Source organism: Dreissena polymorpha, chromosome 1 (assembly GCF_020536995.1).
Source record: "Dreissena polymorpha isolate Duluth1 chromosome 1, UMN_Dpol_1.0, whole genome shotgun sequence".
In the NCBI taxonomy this organism is placed as follows: domain Eukaryota; kingdom Metazoa; phylum Mollusca; class Bivalvia; order Myida; family Dreissenidae; genus Dreissena; species Dreissena polymorpha.
Window position 1 is genome coordinate 82,854,143 of NC_068355.1, and position 15,646 is coordinate 82,869,788.

At 34.8% G+C, this 15,646-nt stretch overlaps 1 protein-coding gene across 5 annotated transcripts in view; it reads left to right on the forward strand.

Moving 5' to 3' along the window:
- Positions 1 to 5,989: 5,989 nt before the first annotated feature.
- Positions 5,990 to 15,646, forward strand: part of LOC127838163 (uncharacterized) — a 69,884-nt gene continuing 60,227 nt past the window's right edge. For 2 of the 5 annotated variants that reach the window (XM_052365745.1, XM_052365766.1), the window contains exons 1-2: positions 5,990 to 6,220; positions 6,426 to 6,532. In XM_052365745.1, the coding sequence (XP_052221705.1) occupies positions 6,043 to 6,220; positions 6,426 to 6,532 (285 nt within the window). In that variant the 5' untranslated portion in view covers positions 5,990 to 6,042. Of the gene's footprint in view, positions 6,221 to 6,425; positions 6,533 to 15,384; positions 15,572 to 15,646 lie in introns of those variants that run through there. The other 3 variants (XM_052365761.1, XM_052365775.1, XM_052365753.1) reach the window with 3 other exon arrangements.

Below are 15,646 nucleotides of genomic sequence, written 5' to 3' on the forward strand. Positions count from 1 at the left end.
TCGGGAGCAATATAGCGAGTCAACGTCTTCCACCGCCCCTGCACAACTGCCCGAGATTCCTAAGCAACTCGAGCCAAGTAACAAACAATGTTCTCAGCTCAACTCAACTGTGCAATAGGATACACAGGGAGAGAACCGATGTACTTTACACAACAATGAACACGATGTGAGAGGATTACAATTTCTCTCGTTGAACGTTTGCAGACTGAGATCGAAACAGCTTTATCCAGAGTTTTGTTCATTTCTATGCAATTACAATATTATTGGTTTACAGGAAACCAAAACTGACGATTATGATGATTTAGAATTAAATGGATTTAAAATGCATGTTAAAAACAGAAAATAATTCTCTGTACGTAAATCAGGCGGGATATGTCTCGCTGTTAAAAACACAATCTGTAAACATGTTACAATTATTCAGTCAAGCAGTAAATTTGTATTGTGGTTTAAAACTGTGTGTATGTAAACGATGATCCGTTTTCCGATATCCAGATAGAAATTGATAATTTAAGAGAAAAATACAGTTATATATGCATGTTTGGTGATTGGAATAGTCGTACAAAACAGCTAGCAGATTATGTTAAACCTGATCATGGCATTTTTTGCGAATTACACTTAGATGACATGTACAATGATTTAATATGCGATAAGAAACTATTTTTAGAATCAAGTATGACTATTACTCGAAATAACCAAGATAAAACGGAAAATGGTTTTTGCTACAAGTTAATACATTTCTTACAACGAATCCGACTGTTCATATTAAATGGTAGAACAAAAGGTGACTTTATGGGTAAATTCACTTGTAAAAATTCAAGCAGCATAGACTATTTTGTCAGGTCTCCTACGTTATTTAAGCATATAATCAAAATAGAAGTTTTAGATTTTTGCTCATTACTTTCAGATGTGCACAACCCCGTTACTATGGTGCTCGAATTTCCAAATTATCATAACAGGGATATTGTCACTGTTAACAATACATGAATATGTTTAAATGTCTGTGAAATTGTTGATGTTTGTGAGAATTGTATTGTTGATGATGCAAATGTCGGTGATGTTTATAATGCTATTAGCAATAGTGATAATGATAATGATAATAACAATAACAATAATAATAATAATAATAATAATAATAATATGAATGAAAACGTGAAATTGTGGGATCATGATAAATGTAATGCATTTGTAGAAAATATAAGTTCTTTAAATGTCAATGACATCATCCTGGATCTCGAAGCTTTTGAAAACGCGGATACTTATTCAATTAATGACATGGACCATATAGTCTCCAAAATTGATTCTGTTTATCAAAACAGTTGTTAAAACAGCTTCGGCACTCATAAACATGTAAATAAATCAACGTATAGCAACGAGCCCAAATGGTACGACCGAAATTGTTAAGAAGCCCGGACAAATTTTCACCGTGCCAAATATGTATATAAGACTAGGAAATCTGAAGCGCATCGCCTTTATATTAAAAGCACAAGTAAAATATACAAGAAAACCATTAAACAATGTTATTACACATTAAAAAAGAAAAATGCTCAAAAAATCAAATCCCTGAAAAACACAAACCCCAGAGTATTCTGGAAAACTATTTCAGGCAAAAAACGCAATACGGTCAAAGCAAATATTGCCTTGCTGGAAAACCATTTTAAAACTGTTAATGCCGACGACACTGTCTTTGATTTCACTAACGATGAATCACAACCAACTACCGTTTATAATAACGATTTACTTAATGCCGAGATAACATGCGAAGAAATCGAGCACTGTATAAATTTGCTAAAAAATAACAAAGCATGTGACATTGATAATATTTTGAATTAGCACATTAAAGCATCCTGTCCAATAATGAAAGATGTATATGTAAAATTATTTAACTTAGTATTTAAATCTGGTATTGTACCTATCAATTGGATCATAGGGCTTATTAATCCAATTTTTAAAAATAAAGGTTCTGAAAACGATCCTCTAACTATAGTGTTACAATACACAAACTGTTTGGTGGAAAAAGAAATGAAACAATTTCGCACACTCACAAATGATTCGAAACGATGAATACTGTGAGGCACTTTTAAAATCATAGTAAAGAATCGCTTCATTTGTTTTTATGCTATCCAATCATAAAAATATGATTGCGAAGAGAGATATTAAATAAACGTTTAGTTTAATAATCCATCCTTTAATATCATTTTCGTTACAGATGAATTCATAAAACCTGTTTACCGGGGATTCGACATGTTCTACGCAATGTATATTGCATTCATCATTCATAGATTCTGATCACACAGCGTGCCATGGTATGAACATCTGTTACAATAATGCATGAATGAAAGCATTATTATTCGCTGTTGTTTAGGGAAGAGTAAGAAAAGAGTGGATGTTGTACCTGCAGGCCAACTTGTTTATGGGATGATCGTCGCATAACACTAAATCTTCACGTTGGTACATGTTTTCTATGGTTTTATTTTAAACGCTGTATCTCTATTTTGATCGACCTCATAAAAACATACGCTCACAAGACAACGATCTACATATAATTTTGAAGTAGCGGTAATTGGTGGCTGTGGTTGGGACTCAGTCATTTAATTACGATTTGACAATATTTGAAAGCGACGTGATTTAGACCAGTTTTCAAGAGGAAAGTTACACGTTTTAACAAATTTCCGTATAATCGAAAAAGGTTTGCTGATTCGACATTCGATTTGACATTTACAAATCGAACAATCCAAATACGTACACAGAACGTTAGGTAGTTTTGTCCATTGAATTTTAGTCGGTTTTGTGTGAATATATATATAATTATTCGTCTTTTGTAAATCTGCGTTTATTGGAATACATTTATTATTGTTGACCCCAGACAGACATGTGCATGTTGTATTGCTGGTTTTAAGCCGCTTTCGTCTCGATTCCATGTCAATATACTGAAAATCTTGACTGGACATTTTAAAGTTGTTTTGTTGTTGTAGAAAACGACGCCAGCTGGGTTTGTACAAAAAGATAAACACATTCAAAAATACACAACACAATACGCAGGGCGATGTTTGCTAGGGTATTTTAAGACCTGTAAGTTATAATACTTGCAGCTGATTGCCAGTCACTTCTTAGTCCAATCATTTATAGTACCGTACGTCATGTGGGGAGAATTTTAATAAAGGTAATATCATGTTTTGGGTTCATTAATATGACGCGTGCTGTTGTCAGATATTTGATTAAGAGAAACAGAATTGTTGGTGAAACGCCAAGCGCTATCTGATAGTCATAATTTCTGTGGGAGAAATTGTTCTTTATTGTATAACATATGTATTATAAGACAATATGCTGATTTATTAACGTTGGTACGTGCCCATTTGATATGCTGTTTTTAATATGTTTTATACATCATGTCAGGTATTGTGCTCAGGGGAATTTAAGAGTAGTACCAGTTAATAGTTATATACTTAGCCGTCAATTTTCTGTGAAAAGAATTTATTCAATAATATAATTATATATAGCCAAGTATTTTTAATTTAATGAATTGATTGGTAATTCAAACCAAATATCAAGTGAAAATCATAAGCAGATGTATATGCAGTGCTTAAAAATTACTTAAAAATTGGAATAAACGTAATGGTCTTGATAAAACCGATAGTCCTGTGGGACTAATAATTGGATAACAAATGCACATGCTGCCCATAATGTTGTATATATGCCCTTAAATGCCTATAAATAAACAACGTGGTTTCATGGATAAACTGAACATGTTTGTTTATCACAACTGTAATATTACAAGTGTTTGTCTTTTTTTTCAAACAACCGTTTATATATATTCTTGATATGCATGTTTTTTATTAAGTAAATATTATACCCCATATGACCCTCTATCCACAGACTCATTTTAGCAACCTAGCTTCAGTACTTTTTTAATTATTGTAGGATTAAGATTTTTTAGTCGAACAAACAGACGGAAGGACAAAGGACATGCAGACAGAGCTAAAATAATGTGCCTATTTCATATACACTTATTTCCACTCTATCTACAAAGTTTCATCAACCTAGCTTACGTTGTTTTTTATATTTTTCGCAGAATCCAGATGCTAGTTTTAAATAATATATGTAGAAAAATAATCTGTAACAATAGCATCCGCAATATTTTTCTGATAATACAACTAAAATAACGTGACAATGTCCAATATAAGACGCCCCCGGGCAGTGTTCTTCGGACGCACCGGCGGCCGGCGATTTCGCCGATTACTAACAATTTAGGCGCCGGCTACTTTTCCAAAAAATATCTTTACGTTACAGTTTTTCGACCCGTTTTTTAAACGCTCGTTTATGACGAAGATTGCCGTCACAAAGGTATTTTTAGCTTACTACGGAAAGTTTACGGCTGGCTTATTTAATCACCGACCAGTCATCATAACAAGAACGCACTGTACTAAAAGTGTTTGTTTGAATTAGATAAAATTATGCTGAGAAGCAGACGTCACAATGCCTCCACACAAAAAAGAGACTGAAAGTGATACAGTGCCCAGTCAACGAACCCTTGCCGATTTATGTAGGCCAATTTAAGGAAGAATGAACAATCCGGTAATAGACCCATTATATTAGATCGAAACTTATTCTTTCAATTTCATGTACAAAATCATGTATCAGCGAGTGCCTTATTTTAACGCCTCTAATTAGTCTGTTGAAGTTTTGTTCCTCTAAATAGGGATTTAGGTAATACATATTTTATTCGATAACACATTTACCTTTTATTTACACATTTTAAATGTAATTCCTTGTGTTACTAACCAAAATATAACTCAGCACCTTGCATACAACCGGTAGACTGTGTAAACAATGCTCTTCTGCATTTATTAACGGCTGCAACATGGGCTGCAAGGGTCTGTGGAATTGTGTTGTTTTTACCGGTGCAAACTCTATCAAATTTCTAAAGATTTTTGGATGAGATACGTGTGTTTGACGTGTTTGATATATCACATGGTTTGTTTAATACTCTGCACAGCCGTGGATACGTTAACAGGTCTTTAACCACATTTAAACGATGTGGCAGTTCCTTATGTTCAAACAAATGCCACTACAGGGAAAATCCGTAGGAGGACCTGCAACTGCTGCGGAATAGCCTGAACAGCAATGTGCAATTGCATCCAGCCCTGCAATCTGGAGTGACTGAATATCAGCTTGCCCTCCAAGTCCATGAATTAGAGCTAGATTCTGATTTAGATTACTAAAATTTAAAAACAGTTGTAATTAAAATGTTTGTTTTTTGTTAAGTTTGAAAGACTTCAAATAAATATTTTATTTTCTATGAAAAATGTTGTATTTCCTTAATCGTGAAAGCTTTCTTGAATGCGCCGGATAGTACCATTTCACTCCTTCAATTTGAAAATGTTCTAGGGGGAGGTCCCCTCAACCCCCCTGACAGGAGGGGGTACACCTCCCGAAGCTACCCAACTCGCCGCTCGCGGCTCGAGCACGCGACAACGCGCTTGATTGCCGGCTACCCAAATAATAAAGCTGGCTACTCCATTTTATGGAGAACACTGAATACATGGGCATGCCAATTTATACATTTCCGCTCAGAACCATATCAGAGAGATAAATAAATATTCTGCTGACAAGATAATCGATTTGTTAAGCTGTGAACAGAAACTAAAATCAAACAATTTGTGTTCTTGTTATCACCAAAGTTAATCTAAGATGAACAAAATCGCACAAATCTTTAATAATTTATCAAAACAAAATAGGCATGCTTTAAATTTGCTAAAACAATGCACCAATTAAATATGTCTACCTGATTTTTATAATATTATGATCAATGTGACTATAATATTCTGATAATAAGTATTTTGAGCAACAATTAATCGGATTGCGATACGCTTCTGGTAAAAATAACAGACAAGCCACAGTCCTAATTATTCATAACACGACATCGAAATAGACGTGATTATCAACAGGCTTACATCCGTGTTTACATCCGTGTAAACTGGGAGTGGTTACTTAACCGGTCAGATGCTGATCTTTCTTGAATAGTTTGATGTATTTTCACTTGGAATGTTACGCATTCATTTGCAAACAACGTATCGTGAGGAGTACACGTTTAAGGAAATGTATTTCTTGACAATGAAAGCATTCGTGTTTTGTGTTCTGTTTGTAAGTGTTCTAGGTCGGTGCGAATGCTGTACGTGCGTGGCAAGGCCCATTTTGGATCAGGGCTGTGCATCAGATTTTAGTAAGTATGCTTGTTATTGCATAATTTTTCATCGACATGTGATGGTCATAATATTGTGTAGACAATCTTTTATACATTGACATACTTAAACACGTGTACGTATTGGTATTATTTATCGCTATTTCTGTAAACTATTTTGTAAAACGTTTCATATATTATACACCAATCATTTAGAGAATAAGTTCAATAGTATACTTTATTTCAGTAATCAAGACAAAAGTAAAAAGTGAACTTCGAGATCCGGCGGATCCCGAAGATTTTAACGGTTTCTACTATAAGATTAACAAACCAAGCTATTCAAATATATACAAGGTAATTCACTATAATATTAAGATATATGTACGTTAATTAAGGTATTTATTATTTGTATTAAATATACTTCTGTACTATGCATATGATTTATATCGTAAATAAACAAGTCACATCATCAACTTCGGTTGAAATAATACATACTAAAACATATTGTATCCTAATCATATCTGTCTGGCACGGAAAGTGTATATTATATTTATGTTAAAAGCATTTTTGTATCCGTCTTTAAATACAATCATAATCAATGACTGGTAATCTATATCTACACATACTGAGTAAGAAATGTTAAAATTGAATAATATTCGTTATTCTAACAATCAATATTCAAAAAATGGGGCGGCTTTACAAGATGCAAGCTGAATTTGTTGTTGCGTTTACATCTCATTATGTTTTTCTACGTAGGTAAACCGCATTTTCAGAGGGGGTAATCACGTGATAGTCAAGATGTCGACGTCCACACCGAGACAGTTATTTTTCGCCGTTTTAAACCCTTTATTACTTTTGTTTATTTTTAAAATGACGCTCACTTTCCAGCCATATCAGTAAAAAGGTGATTAGCGTTTATTTCGTATTTAACTTCGCTTTATATCTCGACTTTACTCCCCGCAAATTTTCTTAGTGGAGCCCTAATTAGGTCATCCCTCTAAGAAATTTCGCACCGAGGTAAGTCGAGAGATAGAGCGAATATTACTATGAAATAAAAGCGAGTAACTTTTTTCCTAATATGGCCGGAAAGTGAGCGGAATAAAAAATAATAATACAAGTAATAAAACGACGAAAAATACCTGCCTCGGCATGGACGTCGCCATCTTGTCTGTCACGTGATTACCCCCTCTAATTTTAAACACTATGAAACACGTTATGTAGTGTTGATATCAGAACTATAAGCGCATGTCAATTTGTTGCAGTTCAATTGTCTGTCATCTGTTGATGAGTTCTACACGCCACACCCCATTTTTTGGTTACTAGGTCAAAGTTTAAGGTCACTGTGACCTAAAAGAAAAAAATATTTCTGACAAGCTTTTCATTTATTCAAAACTGCACCCTCAGCAGAGCGTTGGCACCCGTTTTGCGGTGCTCTTGTTATTATTATTATTATTATTATTATTATTATTATTATTGTTATTATTATTATTATTATCAGTATTATTATTATTATTATTATTTTCAGTGTTAGTTATAGCATTATTAGTATTATTATAATTGTTATTTGAACAGGGAGTGTAAATAAAGAAAAGCAGCGCATGGAAACCAACTCGTGTTCATCTTGGGTGGAGGAGACGAGTCAAATCAGTCCAGAGTCACAGCAGCTGTTGATGCAGTTTCAGCAAGGAACCGTTGAATGTCCGCAGGAAAATTAAGCGGAAACGAAAACATACCTATGGACATGCTTTGCTTACTTAATTGTACATTGCTGAACCGTGTAAAAGGCACACGTCTTAGTAAACGAAACAAAACACCATTTTGTCTTTTCGTTATCCATTTTATGAATCACGGTTTAATAACGGTATGACGGGTTGATTCATAATTTAACTAGAAATGGCGCGGCAGAGGCCGACGCGTATCCCCACGCCGCATAGATGTTATATTAAAAGGTAATTTTGGGTGGGCAAGTCCTATGTTGGTGGGGCCCCAGGGTGTGTAATGTAGACATGGATGGTCGAGATAGACCCTGTTGTCATAAGAGATGCACTGTATTAATTTGAATTCAATTGGTGAATAAATGAAGAAGTTATGTTAAAACTAAATTTTGGGTGGGCGTGGTCTATGTGGGCGGGGCGCCCATGGGTTGGTATTGGGGCTATGCATAGTTGAGATTGACCGTATGGTCATAAGATAAGTTTAGTATCAATTAGAAGTGAATCGGTGCAGAAATGAAGAAGTTAATATAAAATAACGTAAAAAAATGAATGAAAATCTCTGACCTAGCCCCATCCCAACCCCCATAACTTTTGACCCAGGGGTCAGATCAAAATTCCAAATAGTGCACTGTCGCACATATGCTCATAGCTACCATGCGTTTAAATTTCAAGGTTCTAGTGCTAATAGTGTAGGAGGATATAGTGGCCAGGATTGACGGACAGACGGCGGAGATAACCACATTATCCCCCCGCTCCAATTTGGAGCGTGAGGATAATCAATGAATAATAAGAATCAAAGTACTGACAGTACTGGTGTGACGATGCTTTTGAAGAGGATGGATATAAAAGCATGGGTACGAAAATTGTGTGTACGAAAAAATTATGCAAAAAAGAAAATTTGGGTACGAAAAAAAAGGTGGTACAGGGAAATTGTACCCGTGGACCTCTCAAAAATTTGAAAGAGGACGATAATCAAGCTGCCTTTACCTTTATCAATGGCCCTGTGGTGAGTAATGTAGACATGGATGGTCGAGATAGACCGTGTTGTCATAAGAGATGTTCAGTATTAATTTGAAGTCAATTTTTGAATAAATGAAGAAGTTATGTTAAAACAAAATGTTGGGTTGGCGTAGTCTATGTGGGCGGGGCGCCCCATGTTTGGTTATGAGGCCATGCACAGTTGAGATTGATCGTTTTGTAATAAGAGATGTTCAGTATCAATTGGAAGTAAATCGGTGTAGAAATGAAGAGGTAAATGTAAAATAACCTAAACAATGAGTAAAAAGGTTTGACCCGGCCTCACCCCAACCACCATCGGCCACTATCTCCTCCTACACTATTAACACTAGAACGTTGAAATTTACACACATGGTAGCTATGAGCATATATGCGACGGTGCACTATTTGGAATTTTGATCTAACCTCTGGGTCAAAAATTATTTGCATGTGCGTCGCATGTTGGTAGTAAAATAAGTTATTTTTTACCCATTTTACCCATTTTTTTATTTACCCATATCTTTTGACCCAGGGGTCAGATCAAAATTCCAAATAGTGCACCGTCGCACATATGCACATAGCTACCATGTGTGTAAGTTTTACGGTTCTAGTGCTAATAGTGTAGGAGGAGTTAGTGTCCAGGACGGACGGACAGAACGCGGAGATCAAAACAATATCCCCACGCTTTTAAAAGTATCCCCAGGCTTTCAAAAGTCACTCATGTATTAAAAAATACACATGTATAAAAAATACACACGTAAATCAGAATCAATAATAAGATGCGGTTATATATGTAATCATAGTGAATTTCTTGTTGCATTCTTTTCTTTGATCATGCATACTTCGTACTTAATTTCATCGTATTAGATTGGTAATGATATGTGATCAATTATAATATACAGGTATTTATATCCACGACGCAGAAAACGGCATGTCTTAGCAGAGGGAAACTTATATAAAACTGCCAGCAGCTGGTGTTGCAAGTGATATAATAATAATAATGATATAATAAAACATTCGCAATCGTATTACTATTGCCTCGCTTTTGTGACATTTTACATGCACCACCGTTTGGGTCAGTAGTTCTCATACGCTGGCAGCTATAAGAGACGTAACTGTTGTAAACTGTTCATACAATGTTCAATATTATTTCTTTAAAACCTGGGTTCACTATTGAATAACACTGCGGTGGGTAATTGACATCAATATTGATGAAATATGATATGTTTTATTATATGAACATGTAAGGTCATATTGATATATTAAGCTGCTTTGCATCAGTAAACATCCAAACCAATCGACATGTCATATGTTTGTCGCGTCTCGTTTTTCTATCTTTCAGAACTACACCAATATGATATTTAACGGGAAAAATAACGCGTCACAACAAAGTGTCTGCTAACACGTATACGTGAAATAATTTGTATAACATAACGCATTTTTTAGTGGAAAGATTGATGCCTTGATTGATTGAAGTTGTGTCATGTTGTCGTTTTTGCGCCCTTGAAAACATGAAAGAAAACCAACTATTTCAATGTCGTATCGGCGTGGACATTTGTCTATAATGTTTTCGTCTTGGCGTCCTTCATTCCCCAAAACACACCAGACAGATCAGGAAGAAATCACATTACGATAGTTTCATTTGCAGACTTCAAGGGCATTCCTATATCACAATTAAATAAAAGCAAATGTTAAGGTACATGTATAAAGCGTGTATTTATTTAGCGGTGGGAACTTGACTGAAAAGTTGTGTGATGTAATGTATCATAATGCACTGTAAAACACCTTGAAGCTTTTAAACTTTAACTGAACATCTGCAGCTAGATAGATAGCATCCCTAAGTGAAGTTTCATCACTTTACATTAATAGTTGTAACGTAAGGAAAAGGTGACCTGTATATGCAAATGCGAACTATCAGTTTGATGACTTTTAAGCCGGAACATTCTTTTATAGGTAGGTGATTGTTTTAGACGTAGGTTTGAATCCCAATTGAGGCGTGTATCGAAAAAAACGTTAAACACTGTACTTTGTTTTTATTAACAATATCATATATAAAACAGTGTTTTTAATTTAATATTTTTAAAATAGTGAATACGTTTTTTGAAATACATGTCTACAATTAGGTAACAGGCAAAACAAACACGTCAATATGAATTCAGTAGCAAGCACTTTTCGTCAAACAAATCATGCATGCTAGAGGCCACGGTGAGATGTTTTCATTAAATGGTAGAAAACAGTATAAGTTAACCTATGCTTCATACATATACATTCGAAAAACAAAAGTAACCCAAAGATTAACGTTTCAAACTATGTGTTGCCACTACCATTTAATGAAAAGTTCCAAGAACGAATACATTTATAAAGTATATACGCTTTTTTAGAAAATGTTTTCTAGAATATATTAATTATATTAAAAACAATAAACGTTAACGAATTTCCGATGAATCATATTTTGCTGTATTCTGAAGTCGAATACGAAGTTTTCAGAGTCGACACTGCTATTCATCGATATGCACTTGAAACCTAAATACAGTTTGCAGCAATCCCGTATGTAAAAATAATCTCAGTTACTCAAGCGCAAAATCAAACAAAGTTGAACACGTGCATGATACTTAATTCAAAGGTTATGAATCATGTCGACATATGTTACCAGTCCGAAGCAGCTTGCTGTTTACCTATTAGCGCATAAACATGTAATAATAACAAGTAACAAGTATAAAATGAATATTTTCTTTCGTCGATATGTGACAGCATGTTTTTGGATTTTGTTTAAACATTGGAAATTGTATGCACATGAAGATACCATTACACACGGCCAATCTTTAAACATTATCAACTTCACAATTATTCATTTTTGGTTCTAAAGTACTCAAGTTCTCCAATTTTATGTTGTTTTGTTCATCGATATTTTAAAAAGACTATGTTTAGCTAACTTGGAAAAATTCCATAATCATGCCTGATATTCGTGGCCAGACCAGCCTTCACCATGGCACTAGAGAGATATAGATTGTGCCCGAGAGCCATGTATTATCATAAACAATCATGGTCTAACAATGGTTGTGCATGAAACTAAGGCCAATAATTGCTCATTGTATGGCCATGGAATACCTTTGTGTACATTGTTTTTAAAGTAAAAAGAGTTTTTAGATAAATCATGAATGCGGTGGCATGTATTTCATACAAATCGAACAATCCAAATACGTACACAGAACGTTAGGTAGTTTTGTCCATTGAATTTTAGTCGGTTTTGTGTGAATATATATATAATTATTCGTCTTTTGTAAATCTGCGTTTATTGGAATACATTTATTATTGTTGACCCCAGACAGACATGTGCATGTTGTATTGCTGGTTTTAAGCCGCTTTCGTCTCGATTCCATGTCAATATACTGAAAATCTTGACTGGACATTTTAAAGTTGTTTTGTTGTTGTAGAAAACGACGCCAGCTGGGTTTGTACAAAAAGATAAACACATTCAAAAATACACAACACAATACGCAGGGCGATGTTTGCTAGGGTATTTTAAGACCTGTAAGTTATAATACTTGCAGCTGATTGCCAGTCACTTCTTAGTCCAATCATTTATAGTACCGTACGTCATGTGGGGAGAATTTTAATAAAGGTAATATCATGTTTTGGGTTCATTAATATGACGCGTGCTGTTGTCAGATATTTGATTAAGAGAAACAGAATTGTTGGTGAAACGCCAAGCGCTATCTGATAGTCATAATTTCTGTGGGAGAAATTGTTCTTTATTGTATAACATATGTATTATAAGACAATATGCTGATTTATTAACGTTGGTACGTGCCCATTTGATATGCTGTTTTTAATATGTTTTATACATCATGTCAGGTATTGTGCTCAGGGGAATTTAAGAGTAGTACCAGTTAATAGTTATATACTTAGCCGTCAATTTTCTGTGAAAAGAATTTATTCAATAATATAATTATATATAGCCAAGTATTTTTAATTTAATGAATTGATTGGTAATTCAAACCAAATATCAAGTGAAAATCATAAGCAGATGTATATGCAGTGCTTAAAAATTACTTAAAAATTGGAATAAACGTAATGGTCTTGATAAAACCGATAGTCCTGTGGGACTAATAATTGGATAACAAATGCACATGCTGCCCATAATGTTGTATATATGCCCTTAAATGCCTATAAATAAACAACGTGGTTTCATGGATAAACTGAACATGTTTGTTTATCACAACTGTAATATTACAAGTGTTTGTCTTTTTTTTCAAACAACCGTTTATATATATTCTTGATATGCATGTTTTTTATTAAGTAAATATTATACCCCATATGACCCTCTATCCACAGACTCATTTTAGCAACCTAGCTTCAGTACTTTTTTAATTATTGTAGGATTAAGATTTTTTAGTCGAACAAACAGACGGAAGGACAAAGGACATGCAGACAGAGCTAAAATAATGTGCCTATTTCATATACACTTATTTCCACTCTATCTACAAAGTTTCATCAACCTAGCTTACGTTGTTTTTTATATTTTTCGCAGAATCCAGATGCTAGTTTTAAATAATATATGTAGAAAAATAATCTGTAACAATAGCATCCGCAATATTTTTCTGATAATACAACTAAAATAACGTGACAATGTCCAATATAAGACGCCCCCGGGCAGTGTTCTTCGGACGCACCGGCGGCCGGCGATTTCGCCGATTACTAACAATTTAGGCGCCGGCTACTTTTCCAAAAAATATCTTTACGTTACAGTTTTTCGACCCGTTTTTTAAACGCTCGTTTATGACGAAGATTGCCGTCACAAAGGTATTTTTAGCTTACTACGGAAAGTTTACGGCTGGCTTATTTAATCACCGACCAGTCATCATAACAAGAACGCACTGTACTAAAAGTGTTTGTTTGAATTAGATAAAATTATGCTGAGAAGCAGACGTCACAATGCCTCCACACAAAAAAGAGACTGAAAGTGATACAGTGCCCAGTCAACGAACCCTTGCCGATTTATGTAGGCCAATTTAAGGAAGAATGAACAATCCGGTAATAGACCCATTATATTAGATCGAAACTTATTCTTTCAATTTCATGTACAAAATCATGTATCAGCGAGTGCCTTATTTTAACGCCTCTAATTAGTCTGTTGAAGTTTTGTTCCTCTAAATAGGGATTTAGGTAATACATATTTTATTCGATAACACATTTACCTTTTATTTACACATTTTAAATGTAATTCCTTGTGTTACTAACCAAAATATAACTCAGCACCTTGCATACAACCGGTAGACTGTGTAAACAATGCTCTTCTGCATTTATTAACGGCTGCAACATGGGCTGCAAGGGTCTGTGGAATTGTGTTGTTTTTACCGGTGCAAACTCTATCAAATTTCTAAAGATTTTTGGATGAGATACGTGTGTTTGACGTGTTTGATATATCACATGGTTTGTTTAATACTCTGCACAGCCGTGGATACGTTAACAGGTCTTTAACCACATTTAAACGATGTGGCAGTTCCTTATGTTCAAACAAATGCCACTACAGGGAAAATCCGTAGGAGGACCTGCAACTGCTGCGGAATAGCCTGAACAGCAATGTGCAATTGCATCCAGCCCTGCAATCTGGAGTGACTGAATATCAGCTTGCCCTCCAAGTCCATGAATTAGAGCTAGATTCTGATTTAGATTACTAAAATTTAAAAACAGTTGTAATTAAAATGTTTGTTTTTTGTTAAGTTTGAAAGACTTCAAATAAATATTTTATTTTCTATGAAAAATGTTGTATTTCCTTAATCGTGAAAGCTTTCTTGAATGCGCCGGATAGTACCATTTCACTCCTTCAATTTGAAAATGTTCTAGGGGGAGGTCCCCTCAACCCCCCTGACAGGAGGGGGTACACCTCCCGAAGCTACCCAACTCGCCGCTCGCGGCTCGAGCACGCGACAACGCGCTTGATTGCCGGCTACCCAAATAATAAAGCTGGCTACTCCATTTTATGGAGAACACTGAATACATGGGCATGCCAATTTATACATTTCCGCTCAGAACCATATCAGAGAGATAAATAAATATTCTGCTGACAAGATAATCGATTTGTTAAGCTGTGAACAGAAACTAAAATCAAACAATTTGTGTTCTTGTTATCACCAAAGTTAATCTAAGATGAACAAAATCGCACAAATCTTTAATAATTTATCAAAACAAAATAGGCATGCTTTAAATTTGCTAAAACAATGCACCAATTAAATATGTCTACCTGATTTTTATAATATTATGATCAATGTGACTATAATATTCTGATAATAAGTATTTTGAGCAACAATTAATCGGATTGCGATACGCTTCTGGTAAAAATAACAGACAAGCCACAGTCCTAATTATTCATAACACGACATCGAAATAGACGTGATTATCAACAGGCTTACATCCGTGTTTACATCCGTGTAAACTGGGAGTGGTTACTTAACCGGTCAGATGCTGATCTTTCTTGAATAGTTTGATGTATTTTCACTTGGAATGTTACGCATTCATTTGCAAACAACGTATCGTGAGGAGTACACGTTTAAGGAAATGTATTTCTTGACAATGAAAGCATTCGTGTTTTGTGTTCTGTTTGTAAGTGTTCTAGGTCGGTGCGAATGCTGTACGTGCGTGGCAAGGCCCATTTTGGATCAGGGCTGTGCATCAGATTTTAGTAAGTATGCTTGTTATTGCATAATTTTTCATCGACATGTGATGGTCATAATATTGTGTAGACAATCTTTTATAC